The following is a 21522-nucleotide window of genomic DNA, read 5'->3' as shown; positions in this document are numbered from 1 at the left end:
CATGTCTACGATGTACCCTGCTGTTCATCCGATATCGGCCTAGATATTCTCCAACTACCCACAATGCTCTGCAGGACAAAGCTGGTGCAACTAATGGATGGATGGACATTTAAAGTTGTGTTTTTACACAGTGTCTTTCCACAGAGTTGTCCCCCCTTTTCCAAAATTTGAAACAAAGGCCACAATGAATTACGAAGTCATAAATGGTAAAGAGGATATTTATTTCTCATCACAAATAAAAAGAACCATGCTTACTCATCACAGAAAGAAAAAAAAAAAAAAACAGAAGCGCTCAGTCTTTATCGACGCTAATGTCGGAGTGTTTTATGAGAATGTGAATAATAGCACTCTATGAAGATTGAAATTCTTTAAAAAAGTCTACACCCATACACTGAAGCCCCCCAACCCACAACCTGTACCCATCTCCTCCCAGCTTCTTCATCCCTCCCCGAACAATGATCACAGCATTATTTGAGTAGATCAGTCTGAGCCCTCAGTCCCCAGAAGTCTTAATAACCTGGAAGAGTGTGACATTGTAGAGCACCTGGTGTCCGTTGTTCCAAGTATACAGGACCCTCTCTCTGGGGTTATAGTCCATCATGGAGATGTGGGAGTATTGATTGTGGAAGGGGATGTCTGTGTACTCATAACTTGATGTGTTGGTGTAGTAGGCAAAATAGATCTTGGCACCAGCCAGGTGGGAGTTGGTGACGTATAACGTGCCGCAGATCATAAAAGACTCTCCGGCACTTCGCTTGGGGAAGCCTGTGTCCCAAGTCTGCAGCACCTCCAAACTCTGGGGCTCCAGGCGGCTGATGACAATGTTCCCAGCATTGGGGATGGTGGTGTAAACAGCCCAAAGGCCATTCTCATCCGCCATCAGGTCGATGTCAGAGGAGCCACCCCAGGAGTAGGGGAAGGTGTTGTTGTAGCCGGCCCCACTCAGACTGCGCTGCACCAGCACACTTCGAGAACGGAAGTGGTACTTAATGATAATGTTGCTCTGGTACTTGTTGTAGTACAGTGAGCCATTGTAGACCACGTGGCCTGTGCCGGCCCAAGGGTGTGGCAACAAGTGCTGCACAAAGTTCTGGCCTTTCATAAAATCATTCATCGTGCGGTACTCCAGGACACGCCTTCCCTTGAAGTAGCCATCCATGGACCACACCTGTGGAAAGAAGAAAAATGAATCCCATTGGAAAGGGAGAGCAAACTAAAGGAGCTAATGAGAGAATCTAAAGGTTATAGGAGAATGTTGTTGTGTTACGCCTGAAACACCTCTCTGCAAGAACATTGTAAGTGATGTTTCATTACTGCTGGTGGCAATGCCCTGAGCAAAGTAAGAATGTTGCGTGTGCGTGATATAATCTGCACCTGTTTGAGTGTGAGTGTGCGCCTTCACACAGTTGTGCATACTAGAATGTGTGTTCAGAAATATTGATCTCTCCTGTATGTGGGAGTGAAGATGTTGCCTTCGCTTTGCAGTCAACCACTGCTTGTGCTCCCTGCCCTTTCCAGTCCACATTTACAGAAAATCAATCCATTTAGCAACTCTATCTTTTTCCTCAAGCACTCTCAGCGGATCTCTGCACTGACATGGCCCCTCTCTGGCTGCATCTCCCATCTCATTCCCTCAGTGCTTCCGCTGAGGCACAGTTCAGCTTTTAATTGATTCAATTAAACCGCAGTTGGCTTGGATATTTATTTTGTCCTTAACATATCAAGGAAAGCTTTGCTAAGCAGTAGCTCTCGTTCATTTTTCTTTTATTTTGTCCTGCTTTTGCCTCCATCTCAGGTGTAGAATAGGCACTTTTCATTTGCAGTGGGGAGGTGGAGAGGAAGAGTATGGGAGGAGTTGGGGGTGGTGAGGGACACCAGCTGAATTATGGAAGAGGAGAGATTATGGAGCATTAAGCTTTGTTTCTCCTATGCTTGCTAAATGAGTCCCTGGAGCTGAGCGGGATGCAGGAGCTGAGCCAGGCTGAAGCTCTCGCACATCCAGACCAAGTTTCTGTCTCTCGTCTGTTTGGCTCCTGAGCGACGATGGCATTTCTCAAATATGATTATAATGATTGCTGCGGATGTTGATGTGGCATTGTTGATGTATTTGGCTATTAATACAACGAGAGGCTGATCTAAAGAGTCTAATATGATCTCAGCAAGTCAGGTGATTAAAGACAAAGATCAGGGCATTCAATCACGGAAAATGACCTTTTCTGACCGCAATATCTGTTTAGCCTGTTATGATTCATTGTAGGGAAGAAAAAGGCCAAACTCATCTCTCCTCTTAAACTTCATCAGTTCTCATTCTCCCCCAACAGATGGTTAATAATCCACTCTTCTACTTCCCCATTTTGCTCACTCCACATGCCCCACAGTGCCTCTAGTTTTCCTTCCTGTCTTACGTCTTTTTCTTCCTGCTTCTCGCCCATGCAAACCCGTCATCTCTAATCAGCTGAAACCGTTACTATATCATCTCAGTCCAGAGCATCTCAGCACACTCCTCGTAATTACCCAGGTGATTTAGAAAACTTTAGCCCAAACAACTCATTCATTTCTCCGCTGATGATGAAGTGATTAATCAGCTGGAGTTGTAGTGGCAGAAGAAGACATGGAGGAGGGAAAGAGATGCTATCCATCAGCGACTGAGCCTCGCATTCCCATTTCTCTCTCCGTCTCTTCTCCTCTTTGAGAGCTCATGAGAAGTCCTACTCAGGCAAAACAGTCAATCAGTCACTGAAGTACCATGACAGCACTGCTGTGAGGTTTGTTTTTTTTCTACTGAGCAACTGATAGAGTTTGGTTGACTTTGGCTGTCCTCTATGTTTGGTTATTCTATATCCCTCCGATGTTTGTTGAACAGTAAAGTGGGTTGTAAAGACTGAGAAACTCACTCTGTTGTCTGAGCTCGGTATCATGGTATCTGTCATCCAGGAGCCGAACCTCGAGCCTGAAGCACGCACTGTGATGGGATTACTGACTCCGGTGAGCTTCCCACAGCCTGGGGTTAAAGAAGTGGAAGAGGTCAGGAGGTATGTTTGCTTATACACTCAGGAGAACACACACACACACATTTATTCCTATAGATCACACTTTTCTACTTTCCTTGTATAGTGTTTCTGAAAACTGATGTTCCATTAGGCTTAGTTTTAGACTCGTGTTTTTAACTGCAGGGGTTGTATTTGTGAGCATTTAAAATATATTATTACTACTTTCATAACGTGTCGAGACTCATGTCTACATGAGCGTTTTTTTTTTTTTTTCTTTCGAACAATCTTTCTTCCTGTTTACATTTTCGGTTGTGGATCTTTACTAAACACACTGTCTTGACTGACTGATTCATTCACCAACTGATATTTAATCTAATGCATTTTTTTAAAAAAAATCTTGTGTATTTTGTTGCATCATTTTCATGAGTTGTCTGTTTCCATTACTGTCTTCTATCTTTTTCACTGCTATTTTACCCAGTTTTGTAAAAGCACTTTAGAAAATTATATAAATATATAAGCATGTGAGCATGATTTAAAAATGATTACCTCAATGTTAGACAACAACGAAACATTAATGAGCCAGAGGCTGAACTCTAACTGCAGTCTTTTTTTTGTTAAGTCATCAGTTTATATATGTGGGGTTTTGTAAAATCATCAGTTTAAGCTAACACATTACGTGAGAACGCGATCAATTATGCATTCAGTCTTTTTGGGCCATTTTTTCTCAATTTATGCAGATAATTCGAGCTCTGAGCAAAGTGGAGATGTTGACAATGTGCAACAGAGTCTTGACCACTGGTCATCCTAATTTAATCACCAACTCCTTTCTGCACAGCTGTTGCCAAACTTCTCATTGTTTAAATGCTAAACTGATATCTGATAATAAGTTTCAAATGAAGTAACAATGACCACACACCCACTGATCCACATCCTTATATATAATGTACCTAGTTTCTGCATGCAGGAGTGCAGCCTGGTCTCCAGTAGTAGGACTCTCTGGCGCAGCTCCTCGTAATCGTAGGCCCCCATCTCCTCCTGGATGGCCATAAGCACCAAGGACAGATTCCTCACCTCCTCCCGAAGACGCAGGATCATCTTGGCATCGGCCTTGTACTGTTCCAACACTGGCAGCAGGGGGAGCAGCTGGGTCACCTTGTCTTTCAACTCCTGCGATAGTTATCACAGAGAATTAGACAAAGGGGTGGTGAAGATTAAACCCCAGGGGAAGGGCGAGGACAGGGCATGAGGTTGGATGTGCTAGTCTCTACAGGAGATAATGCATAGACGAGCTAGCCCTTCAATCTTCTACTGTTTCTCGTTTGCAGCTTTTGCCTCAGTCAGGTTTTTTTCACGAAGCCTGGTGCAGGTTCATTTGTTCAACCCCATTAGCACCTCACTGCTAATGAGATTTAATAAGTGTATTCCTGACGTTTTGACTGCACACATCTCTTTCCTTTTAACTACTTTGCACATCACATTGTCTCCTAACATTTATGCACTCTACCAATAAGCAACCTCTTGTGATTTTCCTGTTTTTTTTTTGTTTGGTTTGTCATTTTACTGATCAAACACCCACCTACTTGCTTTTTGTGTCGTCTTCTTTTTACTATCTGTGGAGACTCTTTAGGATAGGAAAGCCACTTAATTAAGACATTACTTTCGATTTTTCCAAACGTCTGTTTGCTGTCATCTGTTTTGGGGTGATTAAATTTCACCCACAGTAAGGAGCACGCACTGCAACTTGTAAACTTGGACTGTGACTCACTGTGTGTTTGGAAGTGAAAAGAACAATGTGTCTTTAGGTAGGAGTGCAGGAAGCAGCAGGAGAACCGAGCTGCCTGCGTGGAAGGCGGAGGGCTCCAGAGAGAAATAGGTGTATCAATAAAGTGTGGCCGCCACAGGAGGGGCTGTTTCCTCCTTGTTAAGGTTTATCGTAAATCTGGTGATGGAGCAGCTCTCAGCCCTGTGGCGCCACATCATAAATCTCATTTTCACTTTTTCATGCCGCGAAAATTCGCTCTCGTTAATCTCCCACGCTCTGCCATCGGCAACTTTAAGCTGCACGCATTCATCAACCAACCTGCTCTGGTCAAATCCTGCCTTTTTTTTTTTTTTCAATGAAGTTTTTTCTCATTGTTAGATAGGATATTTGCATTCTGACAAACACAGACGTATAATACTTTCCATTCTGCATATTTTAGCCATCCCAGGCTTTACTGATAAATTGGCTAATTTCATAAACATCTTCATTACCTTCGTAGGAATAGCTTTCATAAAACACACTGGAAGCAAAACACAGTCATTCGTGCCTGTCCCGGTGCTGAGGCATGGTCCTAGTGGTAAGGCATACTTAGCATTTATCAGGGCATCTGTTAATCAAACTATTTTATGGTCCATCTAATATCTGTAAGAGTGTGAGAAATGTGGAGAAAACCTGGGCAGGACAGCCTGCTGACAGGAAGACAAAAAGGCCCACTGATAATGGCAGCTAAGCCTTAGCTTGTAGAGAGATAAGGTAAAGATAAATGTGAATATATGTGCCTGTTATCTACAAGCAGACACCAGAATGTTAAGTATATAGAGGAGAAAAAAACTCCCTTCTTCTAGTCCCAGGGATTTAATAATTCAGGACTATGTGAATTTATTCAGATTTCCTCTGTGCCTATGACTCAACAACTCCGATATAGATTGAATTTGTGTACCTATGTTTATGCGGTAGTCTACCGAGAGTCATGCAAAATTTTATTGTCTGTGAAGAGTGAAAGAGATTGCAACGCATCTGGCCAAGTTTGGCCACATCAAAAGAATCTGCATTCACTCGACAATTGTATACATACACCACTGTACAGGAGGTGACAGACTGCCAATTACCTGAAAGCCCTTTGGATTGAGGCTGCGGGGATTTTCAGAGGCCACCTTCAGCTTTCCGTCCACCACTTTCATTAGACTCTCAGTGTTCCTTACATACTGCAGATCTCTGTATGTCCGCAGGTCCAGCACCTCCATCGACTGGCTAATGTTTTGAACCTGGGGCATGCAAACAAACACACAATATTTTAATTTGGTAATGTTCAGTCATAAAAGAACAGTTAGGAGTTTGTCTCAGTTTATACCCAAGAGCGTGCAGTCACCACTCATTCTGAATCTAATCAAAATTACATTCACAAAAATGATTGTACAGTTCAAACAACAACTCATGGGTCATCACAGGTATGAAGTTCACATGTTCTCAGCATTTGCATGGGTTTTGCGTCAGTCTGTAGGTTCGCCCTTCAATAAACTCCAGACCTGTTTTATGTTACGATTAGTTCTGGCTACCCAGGGATAAGTGGATATGGAAAAAAAAAAAAGATTACCCTTAAGGCATCAGTTTATTGCAAATTCCTCATTGCAGTATTCCAATTTTGCTGCACTGGACAGGTTTAGCTTCATGTCAAGCATAGCCTTACATGGCACTAAAAGAAAATTGTGGATTTGTCCCCTATTTTTGCACTGAAATCTAAATTGAACTCTTTAACTCTGTGCCTTGTAGGATGAAGCTGTATGAGGGCAAAAAAAACCTTTGCTACAACATGTGCTATATTATAAACTGTTAGCAAGCTTTTGAAATCTAAATGATTTCTTAGTCTATAAAATTAAAAATAAAGCCCTTACTTTGAAAAATTTAACACAAACTTCAACATTTATATACTCAATTAAACAAAACAAAACAAAACAAAAAGCAGAAATGTTCCAGATGAAACACTAGGAAGTTGAAAAAGCAGCACAGTTGTCTGAAATCTATAGATAACTATATAGATGACTGGAAATGCAGAATAAATGTATAAATTATGCAATAGAACTCAACAGGTACCACTTAGGTGGTTAGCTTATAAATATGCCATAGCTATCAAATAAGGACAGCAAACCCACAGAATGATTATATGATTACAACAGTGTACACAAGTTAATAGATACATAGAAAAATGTAGCAGAATGAACCTCATGGAGGAGCAAACATCCTGTTAAGTGGGTGTTTATTGAATCTCAGTTCTCAGAGGACTCAGTTTTGCACTATGTTTAATTTTTACTAAGTACTCAGCTTGTTCACTCTTTGACAGCCCACTCTGTTGCTGCATAACCGGCCTACTGCTTCATACACCCCCTCATCTCCTGCACGTTGCACTGAACTGGCCAGAAATCATCCGAACATTGACAAATGTTACAAGGCTGTCGTGCTTATAGGAGACTCACGTGTACATATGTCCAGCTACCCACACAAACAGACGCCCACCCACACAGACATCAAAACTCCAAGTGCACAAAAGATATTTATTCATATCACTCCTAACGAAAACAAAAACAGACCCAACTCTCAAAGGTCACATTTTGGCATAAAGTCTGTTTTGCACCAAATGCCTGACTTGCCTACTCTCCGACAGCCCACTCAATTACTTCATGTCCAGCCTACAGTTTTCTACACCCAGCTCATCTCCCACATGCTTCATGAACTAGCCTGGGAATATATGGTCAGAAAATATTTTCTCATCCAATTAAAACTTGTTTGACAGCAGTGCATATGGAACAGTTGGAGGAATGTGTAAAGGTAAAATGTTCCAGCAGCCTGGAGTCCAAACAAATACAGTGTCACCATCCTCCAGGGCCGCGGTAGCAGTTGGGATTGCTCCGTCCTCTGAGCCGTAGTAGTAACTGATACACAAGCACTCGGCATTTCACACTTTCCCCTGTCACATAAGATTGTCCCCACTCCCACCGTCCCAGATTTGGAATCATTCGCAGGTGTGTCTGCTTCATGTCCAGTGTGGTGACTCACTTTGAGCCGCATCCCCAAAAAAGTGTGTTTGTGTGTATGTCTGACTGTGCCCTCGTATCAAACTGTATCTCATCTCAGCTCAGTCAGTCAGACGGAGAGGCCAAAAGGGGATGAGGTGTTCAGAAGTCTGCTGTCAGTGCTCCCGAACCACCGTCCTTCAGGGTCTGCTCTGCTTTGGATGTCATTTTGTCTGGCTTTACAGAGAGCTAACAGAGGTTTTGCACAAGGCTACTTTACATTCTTCAACAGACGGCAGTTTTGACATTGTTAGCGAATCCTTGGCTTATTCTGTCAGAGAGAGCTTCTGGGTGCATTTCATTATGCTAACTTATTCTTCCTCGTGTCCTTTCTCCTCCTGCGATGCGGAAATCCTTCCCTCTCATGGAGGGTTTTCCAGTTCTTTAAATGCACCTCAAGGAGATGAGGAGGGAGGAGGGAGGAGGCGTCTAGAGGAGCTTAGAGTGAGGAAACACCTCTCACATTCTCACTGAGAGGAGGTAGGATGCAAAGAAGAGAGGAGACCAAAAGCACCCTTTGTGTCATGATTTTCCGTCCTTCGTTCTTTCATTCAGGTTTTTGTGATTCACCCTCCTGCCTCTGCAGACCGATCACTCCTACCTGCCCTGCTTTCCACCTGTTTATTCACACAACCTGCCTGTCTTCCTCACTAACCTGAAGTCCCGTTCCCTATTCCCTCATTAGCTCCACAGCGTATATACTGGTCCAGTTCCATTTTCTTTCTGCCAAATTGTCTCTGTGCCATGTGCCTTAACTTTCCAGCCTTGTGTCCTTTGCTTCTCTGTTTGATCCTTATCATGTCTTTGACCTTGCTTGTGTTACTGGAGTCTCCCCCCTGCTCACTCTGTATTTGTTGGCCTGCTCTGTGTTTTTGTAATCTTAAACCTGCAAGTTGTAGGTGAAGCTAGGTTTCTGTTTTCATGCTTTTAGGTCTAAGAATTTTGATATTTTGTGGCTCAGGTTCACTCAAACAGTTCTCCCACGTACTCTGGGTTCAAATCAGGGTGTTTTCATGGGCATGGAACCACAATGTGTTCATCCACACCGACTCACATAGTCTCTGTACTTACATCTTTCACTTGTGTGCAGCTCAAATAGTGGTGACCCCTGGTGCCCTCATTATTTGATGGGAGTTCTTGGCTCTAATAACTGATGTCTTACAAGCAGAAAGAGTAGCCTAAACACCCACACTGTATAAATAAAATGCAAATCATTAGAAAACAATATATTTGTAAAGCCTCGAATAATCTTCTTCTGGTGACTGTCAGAGAGATGAGGATTTCACTCTGTGCTAATTTCTTATTTTAAATAATAAATTTTAAGGGGCGACATGCAAAACAGTGAAACAACACAAGCCACGCCCTTAAAAATGCTCTTCACGTGGAGTTAACAAATAACATCACGTGTCTCACAAATATAGATATAATGGACTGTTTTGCTGTGCGAAAACATTTATTTGAACCTTATAGTTTTGAGGTTGAGATATACAGAGTTTTATTTATTTTTTTTAATTTCACGTTTTTTATGTTCTCACCTACCAAATGTTCTTTTCTGTAAGAAGTCACCGTGATTACTGCGAAACTCCCGCATGCAATGTTAACATTTGTCATTATAGAAAGTTGACAAAAAATACCTATGAGCAGCGAGAGTACTTCAAAATATAGAAAGCTATTAAACTTTCTTTCTAGTCAATAGATAAATAGAAAGAAAAAATACATTTCTTTACAGACAGATAGATAGAAAGAGAGAGAGATGGAGAGAGAGTAGGAATGCAGCTACTTTCTTTGAATGGCTTTAATAAGTTTTGCTGTTTCTCTGCCAGGCTATTCCTTTTCTGTTGGAATATAGCCTACTCCTTTTAAGTGTGTATGAGTGTGGATTTTGTCTGTATGAACCTGTGCTTGAAACGGCAGCAGGCAGAGACTGTCAGGGGAAAAGGCAGACTTGAATGAGAATGAATGCAATATGTGAATTCAGGTGTCTCATTGATCCATCAGGGCCTCAGAGCCTATTCAGCATCTCAATTTACCTCCACCTCTCCTCACAGGACCACATCAGTGTCTGCTCCCCTCTGTCTTCTGCTCTATTCGACTTATCTGCTCCTCGGCTTTCACTTGCTCCGCGGATCCGCCCTCTCTTTCATGCCATCACTAGTTTTGATTGTCCACAAAAAAACAGAAAAACTAAACAAAACAGAAGAAGAAGAAGGCAGCTCTTTTATGAATGAGCTGCAGAGCTGAGAACAGCGGCTTGGTGGTCCGCTGAACCGTGGCCCATTAAACAGTTGTAAGCTGCTGAACAGTGTGTATTTAATTTCGAAGAAGACAGGTGGATACAAATGAAAAGACGCAGGTGTAGTGCCTCCAGATCTGGAGAGTCAACAAGCAGCTGTGGATCTCTGGTGAGCCGGAGTCCTCTACCTGCTCTTTTTCTGCCCAGATGTGTGTCAGTTTATGCTCCAGACACTAGTTGGAAATTGCATTTGCATACAGAGCCCCGTTGGTCAATAAAACTTGACTGCACGTAAATAACTGCTGAAACAGTATATCGTGCTTTACTGGTCTGTGTGTGAACACGATTTGTATGGCATTAAATTTATTTCTTCATCACACACAGCACAAGAATGTATAAAAATATATTGACTGACATTTTTCATGGAAAAAAAAATTTGGTGACTGCAGCATTTACTGTAAAATGCAAACCAGGCTTTTGCTATCTTCACTAATTTGTAAAACAGTTAATTTTCTTAATTTGTAACTAATAGATTTATATTTATGAAAGAAACATTACAAGGTTGAGGTTCAGTGAATCCAATTTCATGGATAAGTTTAGGATGTTTCTCACATTTAGACAATTTATGCTACATTCACTTTCAGAAACTCTTTTGCTCAAAAACAGTCTTTCGATTGATGTCATGTTCATCTGCATGACTGATCAACTGTGAGGTAAAGGAGGACTGTTCATTTCAGCAGCCTGCGTGTGACAGACGGCGCCAGACACGACTGCCGGTGTTGGCAGTTTGTATTTTTGTGTCTGTGTGGGTAACAGTCGTGTCTTGAAGTGAGTGTGTTATTGACAGCTGTCACCTTCTCCATGAGCTGGCGAAGCTGCCTGCTGCGTGGGTCGCGGTTACACATGTTCTGGGCTGGTGCGACCACGGTGCAGATACACTTCCCATCTGCGTCCTGTGCCGAGCTGTAGATCTGCCAGCCTTCCTCTGGGCTCGGGTAGAGAGCCTGAAGAAACAGAAAGAAACATACATCTTAGACTAAGCAAAGAAACTGGTTGTTGTTTGTATGTGCTGCTACCGAGCAAGCTTTTCAAAATGCATGAGGATGGACGAGATAGTTTATTCTGCCAGCACGCATCAGCAGTATTCTGAAAAGTTCTCCTCACTTATAAAACATTTCTAAACCAATGCATTTATCTAATACTTTAAAGTGTTACAGAAAGTGTTTGGAGAAAAAGGGAGTCTTTGATTTGTTCCATATCGTGATTAGTTGTGCCCATTCTGTCACCGTAAGTAGCTGCATAGCAATCATTTCTCCATTGCATTATTTTTCCTCCTTGCAACTCTGTCAAAATTACTCCTCCCCAAAGGCAATTAATGGCAACGGATCTCCCAAACTACTCAAAATCACTTGCAGTCTATTTGCAGTGTTAACTGGAGAGCAACAAGGATAAAGAAAGTGGAATCAGATTGACAGAGGTGGTGTTCACAGCAGTGAAAACACCAGAAGACAGATGGAGGATAAAGAGTCATACAGAAGATAAAGGAGAGGGAGAAAACAGAAATGGGTGTAGATTAAGATAAGACAAGAACATTTGTTGAAAGTACACAAAGGGATGGAAAACAGAGCGACCTGGCAGGGATAGAGTAAGGGCTCGATGGAGTATGAAGAAAGACAAAGACGAATGGGAGGAAAATGGGGATTTCAAAGAAAAGCGGAAGAAGGAGGGATCTGGCTGAAAGCAGAGCATCTAATAAGTTTGGACACAGAAAGGAAATGGAGCTGTTCAGGATCGATAATGCAGCCCCTTACCAGTGGAGGAGGGGTGAGGCTAAAAGGATGGATGTCTCTCTCCGACTAATCCAATCAAAAGTAGTGCTGTGCGCTTGCGAGCACATGCGCATGTATACAGTACACAGTTTACGCAAAGGCTCGTCCTGCTCATTCATAATGAGTCCACACACAGTCAGCATATACAGCAAAGTGTAATGAGAGAACCAACAGCCATTTTAGTGATGAAATTAAAGACCCATCCGCGTAAGTGGAGGGAAAAAGTCAGGAAATAAAATGTTGCGGCTCGGCTCTGTGCCGCTCTCCTGCTTTCCTCTGAGCAGTGCTGTGCTCTCGTCTCTCCTTGGGTCGGGGGATCAGATTAAAATGTCTTGGGGGACGGGGGGACTGTGTGATTGGAGTGTAAAGTAGCAACCACCCTGCGAGCCAATGTGCTCACTGTCACATCTTGTCACTCCTGCCAATCCCTTGGCACTCCTCCCCCTCTCTCCCTCGCCGCTCCTGCTCTCACAACCTTTCCCTCTTCTTCCCCTCACCATCTCAGAGTGAGTGTCTTACATCTGACTTACTTCAAACTAAATTGTGGCAAACAGACTGCAGTTCTGGGAGTGACTTAAATATCCTGTGCCAACCATAACAATGACATATTACACGCAATTCTTTCTATGCTTTATCTCTTTCATTATATTCAATGCATATTAAGTAGATGTATGATTTTTCTTTAATGAATGCATTTAAATTTAATTATGCTAAGTAATAAGTAATATTCTATTCATACAATATTACATACATACATTAGTAATGTTGCTGGATGACTAAATGTTCTACTTTCTATGTGAATGACTCACAGTGGACCGTATTGGCACTTTGGCTAAATGATCATTTTAGTATTTTCAATATTTGTGAGTCATTGTGCAGCCAGTCCCTGCAGTGATTTGTGTTTTTTTTCCGTCAGTCAGCACCTTTCTTATAATTAGTCTTCCTTCTTTTAAGCAATTGAGCATCAGAATGCTGCTCTCTGATGAGACAACAGAGGCCTAGAGTAGCCAGACCTGGAGTTAGGACAAGACAGAGGAGGCCGTCTCCACAGCACAACCTCCTCCACTTTCTTTCAGCTGTGTCTGATGGTCTGTTTACTCCTGCCACTGCCTGGGGGGTCATGGGTTGGGGGTTTCTTTCCCCATTTCCATTTCCCTGCCTGCATCTCACTCACTGTCAGGATTTCTGATTTGCTGTGGCACATATATGTGTGAGTGCTCATCCGTGTTAAGTTTTCCTCTCAGCATGCCCGTATATTTCTGTACATATCAGATGATGATACAAAAATAGCACATATATGTGAAGCATGAACATACACTACTTATGTGAATTCTTGTTGTTAAGTGTTGAATAATGCATGCATTTTTGACCTGCGGTAGAAAATGCAGCTGCATTACTGATCTACACCCAAGAGGATTAGTTTGGAATTTGCTGCAGTTGTAATGCATGCTTACTGCAAAACTGCAGAGCATATGTAATGGCTGCTATAATTCTGTGGATGTGTGAGATAGTTGATGTGAGGCCACAGCAGGAAACAATGGCTTCTCATTACAGCTGATATCCCACAGTGCTAACAGGTGGAGGTTAGCTACTTTAAAATTGCAGAATCCACTTAAATTCTGAGGGGATGTGCAGGCTTCAATAAAATTACCTCATATCCATACATGTGGGGGTTGTCTGCCTACGCACCAGATATCCACTTTTGGTTCAGAAAGATTCTTACGAATGGATGCAGAAGTGTGCATCAATTTTTCATATCCCTATCAGCTTCAAAGGGAGTCACAGTTGGTGTCACACTGACTGTTTTTTAAAACGATATCTTACATAGTGGGCATTAAAAAGGAATAAGTTCAAATTCAAAAGCCTAATATTGGAGGCATGTCAGCTCCATTATCATACTTTCTTCATTTTCCAACATGTTTAAACTCATGCTGTGCTCTTCATGGGCTTCTCCCAAGCCAGTGAGCTCTCACAGCAACACATCTTCTCCTCTCTTCATTAATGTTTCATAAATGCTGGGCTGAAATTAAGAGCTTATTTGAATCAGTTCCAATTTCATTACCACCCACCTATCCATTCTGCACTAACTTCCCCATTGTCAAAGCAGTGGCAGTTCACAGAGCAGGAGGGGAAGAGGTAATTCTTAAATGCAAATGTGCTTTGTCCCTATATGCTTTGTGCCTGAGTTGGCTGCAAAGAGATCTATATATCATAGCTCATAAGGAAGTGATCTCTCAGGGCGAACATAGTAAACGGAGATGTGTTTTGGAGCATTTGCTTATTTATGTAAATACGATCAAGCCCCGTCTCTGTAGACGAAGAATGGGTCATTGACATTAGTTCATTTAGGAAAGTCAAGCTATGCGGCGTGTCAGATATCTCATTAGTGTTGGAAAAACAAACTTCTCAATATCTAATGTTATCTCGAATTTCGTGCAAGACGTGCAGGGTGAAATGGAGGGTAAATAATGTTTGCATGCAGTTGGCAGTTCATGCATTAGAGTGTTACGTTTGAGCAGTGATGATACCATAACCTGTGCTACCACCATCATGCTATCAGCGACGGCTAGCTGGAGCACTTCAGGTTTGGGGGGGATAATCCTCTCCTCCCAGACACAGACGGCGGTTTGAGCAGAGAGGAGGCGTTCAGTTCACTGTCCCAGAAATTCATCCATTAGATGTGAGGGATGAAATAGAATATGTAAGTGCCAGATTTGAAGCTGTCACATGGCTGCCATGCAAAAGCCCATTAAGGAAGAAGACAGCAGCAATGAAAACAACAGGAAACCGCAGAGGGCAAGAGAAATGAAAAATCAATTGGGCTTGCTTGCAAAAACGAAAATTACTCCTTAAGATTTCTGGCTGGCCCCTTTTGTACCACCCCAGGGTTCCCTCCATTCCCATGACATCACATTTGACAGCCTTGGGTGCGTAAAGCCCAGCCATCATCTGCTGGCATGTCTTCCAACCACAACCTCTCATCCTCCCAGGAGAAAACTGATTAAAGCAGGAGCCACTGATACACTCATAGGCAGAAAGAGAAGAGTTGTGGTTTGAGGAAGGCTGACAGAGAAGAGAGAAATGGCTCTAATTTCCTCTAGCTTAGTTCAAATGCTGCCCAGTCGCAATGCTGAATGACACCTTTAGGTGAATCCCTGCTGAGAGAGGTGAAGAAGAGATGCTATTTTTTTTCCTTCTGTCTCCTGTATGCTGCAGGAAAATCCGATCCCCTATAGGAACTAACTTACATAATAAGACTATGTAGTTTAGGGGCAACCACAATGAAATCTAAATAAGCAACTTGTGCCATAGCTTGAGTGATTCTCTGTGGCGCAAAGAAACTCAGAATTCTTGTGTAGTTAATGATTAACAAAGTTCAGAAGGATTATCCAATTAGACAATCGAGCTGGTGGTATCACTGTCGAGTTGCAGGATGGACTTCCTCTGGCGTTTCATTAGACCGACCCTGGAGTTGGCTGCTGTAAAGCCAGAGTTAAATGAGATCATAAATCTACAGCTCTCTACTTTATGAGCATGACGGGAAGTCTATTATAACTTTCATAAGCAGCAGGCAGAAGGGGCAAACAGGCAGAATCAGGCGTGGGTTCTGAGCTATAGGAGAGAGCTGACCGCTACACTGTGAGCAGAACACTGCAACACCACAGAAGCTGGACAGTGTAAGAACAGCAGGACTGAGATAAAGCGGTGTATAGAGAAAGACAGAAGGATTATAGGAATGAAGACTGCATCAAGGAAAGAAAGCCTGAGAGTGCAGGATAATAAAGTAAGAAGGACTACCTATATACTGTAATTTATCTCTTTCTGCCATGTCCATCCTTTAGTGCCAGCTTTGTTTATCCAAGTTCTACAGCTTCACTTTACTCGACCCCCCCTTCCCCTTTGCAGAACAATGTTTTATGCCTTAACTTGTCTCAATACTTGTCCCCAAAAAACTAGAAGCATCTGTTTCTGCTACACAGATTTCCATCTAAATTATGGCCAAACAATCAGATCTCATTTTTCAAATTTGGTGGTTATTGCTTTAATTGACTGCATACAGATAAACATGCAAATACACTCCCCCACTCTTCAAATGAACAATCAGCCAATGCTCAATGCACCAGCCAGCTGCTGGCCTTTAAAATAAAACTCAGTAAAGATTCCCAGTGAAGTATCTGGCCTCTTCTGCTCCCAAGGAAAACCGATTACCACAATCAGCACAGCATGGTTGCCAGTCAATAATATGACTCATAAACTCATCATGCCCCTCTCCCTGCTGCCTCCTTTTGCCTCCCTGCTGCCTTGCGCTATCTCCCACTCCATCACTCCCGTGACTGCCACCCCTCTGAGTGGTGTCCTGCTCACTTTCCATCTGCACCTGACTTATTCCAATCCGGATCACGCTTGGATGACAGTGGGGGTGGGCAGATGCATCAAGGGTGTTTCTGAAGTGGGGGGCTTAGTTTGAGAACTCTTGGCGAAGTGAGAGAAAATGACACTCACCAGCGTTCAGCACTTACAAGTGAGCAGCTACAATTTTATTCTTTTTGGAGAAGGCTGCTAGCGCCATGCCAGGTGCCCTGGTGAAAAGCATTTGGCATTCACTCTGCTTTTTCATGGGTACAAGATAACTCTATCACGTCTGCTGCTGAACAGAGGAGGGAGGCTGGAGAGTGCCAGGGTGGCTTGTGCGAGAAAATGCTCTATAAACTGTTGTACCACAGTCACTGCTTCAAGGGTGGAAATATGAATTAAGGAATAGTGTGAATTGGGAGATCATCAAATTGCTCTTGATTGAAGGCTGAAGCAATGCTTTAGACTTAAGTTCAAATGAACCATTTCAAAAGTCTAACTCCCCAGACCGATCAATACGGCTTTGTACACAGGCTATCACATAATTAGTTAATGTATCAAAGGAATTTAAAATTTAATAATATAGATCGGCTCTCTGAGAGATTCTGGCTCTGCACACCAATCCACATTGACCACGCACTAGAGGACACCTGTCAGAGTCTGAACTCAAATAAATTTAGCTTGAAAGCACCACAATAAACATTAAAGCAAAGTGTGCAAATAAAAATGTGCAGCTGTGTTTAATCTTTAATCCATAGCCGAGAATCAATCTTTACAATCCGCTTTATTGGACGGCACAGTGGATGCGATAAAGTTTACAGTCTCACATCCTGACAGACAGAGGCTAGGTGACCCCAATCAGATTCTGAGTCCTGGCTCATTGTACACTGCCATTTGTTGTTTCATGCTCCCCTTTTGATGATGAGAATATTATATTCACTCTTCTGCCTCACAGCTTTCTTATTTTAGATATCAAAGGGAGCATCACCAAACACATACACACACAGACATCCTGCTGTTCTGTCTTTCAATGCATTATTATGGAGCTACGACTCCAGTACGTTTATGATTTATGTACGCCTGACTAAAATATATAATTATTCAGAAATAATGATTGATTTAATGATGTCACGCACTGACTTGATGATTGAAATGATTACTACAGTAAAGGAGACATCTTCTGTTTTAACAGATATTCTATTTTGACTTTACATAAGGATACAGCAGGGCTCAATTCTAGGACAAGCCCTATTTTTATGACATATCTTGCCAGTGAAACTTGTTTGCATGGATAATGTCTCCTTTTACTTGTATACTTATGACTCACAGCTTAAGTTCTCACTCTCTTTTTTTTTTGTAGACTGAGTATAATGATACTAAAATAAACAATAGATATTGGGCAACTGATGGCTCAGAACTCCTTCCAGCTAAACGTTACAGTTGTTATTTTTGGTGATTAACATTTTGCAAATTTGGAAGCCCTTGATTTCCTAACTCTCACTGGTGATTGATTTAACCCCCTAAAAACTAATTTCCATGTATCAAAATGACATATTTGAAAGTTGTTTTTTTTTTTAAATGAAAATAATCCCCTCATGCTTTAAAAGGCTTAGATGTAACACTACACCTCTTTCTCCATCCACCCGCTCACCAGCTCACCTACGACTCAGCCCAAACACTGTAAAACTACTCCACAGCAGTAAGCTGTAACATTTCAGCCGCGTATGTTCGAGCCACAAAATAATTCTGAAGAAGATGATACAGAAAGCTTGCAAGTTCACAGAATTGGTTCCTGAGGTTTCTTACGAAGTGAAATGAAGTCTATATTCCACATTTTCTTAAAGCTATCATCTATGTACTGCTGTTTCAAGGTGGCAACACTCTGCCATGGCACCGACTGACTATGCCCATGATACGCCCTCCAGGATATTAAAAAAAAAATACCAGAGGAATATGCTAGAAGGGTGAAGAACTTCATTTTCACTGGAGGGGGCCTTTAAACCTGTGTTCAAGATTTGAAGTGCACTCTCTTTCAGCTTTGAACATTATGTTGCTTCTTCCACTTGAGAGACATCACTATAATCTGACCCAGCCTGTCACACAGACAGAATTATTCACACTCTTGTAATGCCCTGCTCAGAAGACTTACCTGTTTGAAATGTGCTTCACAGCCCTCTATGGGTCATTTGAGGGCTTTTAACTGCAGCCTCCAAACTACAGACTTAAACTCACTTTTTGATTCATGCCTTTTTTTTTTTTAATCTCATTGACTTTATAACTAAATGCAAGATGGATGACCAATTACCTTTTTCATATATATCTTTTATAGTTGTTGTATTTTCACTCAGCACTTTGTAAACACTGTTTTGAAACGCGTTATACAAACTCTTTTTATTGATTAATTAAAACAAATTTATTATATGAATATAAATAAGACATTTTTATGTGTACAACCTGGCAGATCTATAGCTTATCTTGGCTTGACCAAACTGTATAGTCGCACTAGTTTCCATGGAAGTGTTTCGGGGTCTCTGCGCTCATTAAGGAACATGGTTTTGCACTATCCAGATGTGTACACAGATCCAGGCAGTGCTGTACTCAGCGCCATCGCAGAAAGGCGCGTATAAACTCACTCAGCTGTGTTCTTGGATCAGCTGGTTGGAAGACGGGCTTTGAAAGCAAGTGAAGCAGATTTTGAAAATAGCTCAGAGCTGGGAGAATGTGGAATGCAGCATGCATGGGTGCGAGGGTGGGGAGCAGCCATGCAATCGCCACTGGCACGCTAACACCGGAGAGTCACAAGACCGTAGCTAGATTGTCTTTGATGAGAGCTCTAAACAATTTGTGAGTCATGACTGCTTCTAAGATCATCACGGGCAAATGTCTCATTAATAGCGATGGGAATTTGAGGCGAGGTTTTACATTAAAGTTTTATTCACTGCCATTGTTTATTAGGGGAGATTATTCCTGTCTCAGAGCAAAGACATTTCCCATCACAACAGACTGTTATACTGTAATAATTCCTGGCACCATCAAACTGGCTTATCAGTATTGATGAAACTTTGATGAAATAAACTTCAATAGCAGCGTTTTTCCTCCATTGGTTATGAATGAGCGTTGCCTCTAAGAAAATATCCACTCATGATTATGTATAATATTTTATTGTATCCAGTCTTTTGAAATGCAAATGATAAAGCTTGAAGTCATGAGCCTTGATTAGAATGAGCTGAGTGAAAAGAAACATGGCAACATTTTTTATTCCCCTTGACCCTAAGCAGGATAAGTGGGAATAGAAAATAAACGGATGGTTATCCAGGCCATACCCTCCAGGGAAACGAGTATTCAATAGGATTACAGAGCTTAGTGTTGTAAATAAGCCAAACATGTCTGATACTTTGACACGACTGATGATTTCACTTTGAAGTTGTACACAAAATTACCTGCTGACATGTGTACAAGCTGTAGAAAAGATAAACAGTTTTAAGGAAAATATGTTTAGCTCAGTGCTTGACATTTTCACAAAGATAACCTGGTGCTAAGATGTATTTTCCTTTAGAGAAAACATCTCAACCTGACACTTCACTGCAACATTAAGGAGACATAAAGTGGTGGATTTTTGTTGTAACAAAGCATTATAAATTATTAAGTCTTCTTTGCACAGATGGACATTCACTCCTGAGACAAGAATGCCATACTCAGATTATATATATCTGAACAAATAAACATACTCGTGCACAAGCATGTGCTTGTACACACACAGATACACACATCCAGATGGTCGTGCACCTCTTGGGACGTTCAATTTTATTCTGTCATTTCAACAGACCCGGACATTTGCTTAATGGGTACGATGCCATAAAAACGCACTCAGGATAGAAGCAAAAGCAATAATTAACCGCTGATGAGCCAAATGTCTAATTCATTCCTCTGCTTGATGTTTTTCATTGTCTTAGTTCACATTAGCACAATGAGATAAACATAAAGAACTTTCTAATTTGTGTGTAACAAAGACAAATATTGTAGGTACACAAAATGAAATATAAAGCCATAAACAAACTGAAGCTAAACTGCTTTATTGTTTTTTAAAGACCTCTCCGATGCCAGTATGACCTCTCAGTATGAGGTCAGTGTTTTATTTGAGAAGAGTACAAACAGAGACAAACAGAGTAAGAGAGGAAGAAGACATACTCCAAACTGTAAAACTGTCTCAACCTCTCAGTGTTTCCTATCACCTCTGAATCTGACCACCCTGGAGGTGACTGACAGATGGGATCAGCCTGAACATCACTCAGGAAAGCTCTCTACCTCCCTGGCAAAAACATATGATTTACCACAGATGTCCACACTGCATTCTCCTCTCACCATCCCTCACAACCATGAGCTCACAATTCAACATCATATTTAATGTGATTCTCACACCAACATGTGCATCATTCATGCTTGGTTGAAACATTGCTCTAACGTGCATATCTACCTCCATCACCTCTCTCTTATGAATACAGCTCAGCCCTTGAGACTTGAGTCTCTCAGTCCCACTCCCATCTGCACATCCCTCTCTGAAACCCCTCCGCTGCTGTTTTCAAACATATAAGCACATGCTAACTTAATGCCAGTAGAGTATAATTTCTTCACTTTCTCCTGCCGCCTTCTGCTGTGTCACTCTCTTTCATCTGTTACATTCTCTCTTTCTGCCTTCCATGTGCATGCTAAAACAAAAACAGTGCACACACTCTTGTAAAAAAAGCAAATAAAGTCATACGCACGCTGACAATCCTCTCTGAAGTGCCCCCTCTGGAGATTGTGGTCCCGTTGAGCCCCACCAGAGAGGGCAGCGTCTGAGACATCCAGTTGGTCACCATGGCCATGGTGCTGAGCACTGCCCCGATCTTTAGCATAGGAACGCTCATGTTTGCTTCCTGTGGGGCCCCGGCACAAATGGCCCCAGAGCCAGCCCTACCCTGCCCTACCCTAGACCTCGGCTCCAGTCAACCCCACTGTGCTCCAGACAGCCTAGGCAGGGACCCAGCCAGTCAGCTTCTGCCTCAGCCTGAGCAGCAGCAGAGCCCCCAGAGCTGGTAAAGCACAGTTACCAGACTCACACACCACTGGCTCAGTCAATGGACGGGCAGAGACCGGCTAGAGCAGAGCAGCTCACATCCAAAAGCATCACACTGGAGCCTTCCCTCTCAGAGTGACTACCTCAGCTTCACCCCCTCCCTCTCTCTCTCTCTCTCTCTCTCCCTCTCTCTCTCTCTTTCACTCTCTTTCCACCTCTCTCACTTCCACA

General features: G+C 42.2%; 1 protein-coding gene across 1 annotated transcript; it reads right to left on the bottom strand.

The window, feature by feature from the left end:
- Nucleotides 1-200: 200 nt before the first annotated feature.
- olfm2a (olfactomedin 2a) lies at nt 201-21142 on the bottom strand. The gene is made up of 6 exons (XM_008283081.1): nt 20999-21142; nt 10908-11057; nt 5862-6017; nt 3938-4157; nt 2895-3001; nt 201-1168 (listed from the first exon to the last, which is right to left on the bottom strand). Exons 1-6 carry the CDS (start codon nt 21140-21142, stop codon nt 494-496), a joined length of 1452 nt encoding a protein of 483 aa, XP_008281303.1. The 3' UTR covers nt 201-493.
- Between the last annotated feature and the right edge of the window lie 380 nt (nt 21143-21522).

The sequence above is a fragment of the Stegastes partitus genome, unplaced genomic scaffold (assembly GCF_000690725.1).
Source record: "Stegastes partitus isolate 25-593 unplaced genomic scaffold, Stegastes_partitus-1.0.2 Scaffold297, whole genome shotgun sequence".
Lineage (NCBI taxonomy): Eukaryota > Metazoa > Chordata > Actinopteri > Pomacentridae > Stegastes > Stegastes partitus.
Note: the sequence above shows the minus strand (reverse complement) of the source record. Positions and strands in the feature narration are given on the sequence as shown.

Excerpts from the sequence above, each read along its gene's own strand:
- olfm2a (XM_008283081.1), bottom strand. The coding sequence starts at position 21,142 with ATGAGCGTTCCTATGCTAAAGATCGGGGCAGTGCTCAGCACCATGGCC. Across the intron at positions 11,058-20,998 it reads CTTCAGAGAGGATTGTCAGC|GCTCTCTACCCGAGCCCAGA; the intron begins GTGCGTATGACT and ends CTGTTTCTTCAG. Across the intron at positions 3,002-3,937 it reads CTCCTGCATGCAGAAACTAG|GCTGTGGGAAGCTCACCGGA; the intron begins GTACATTATATA and ends CTTTAACCCCAG.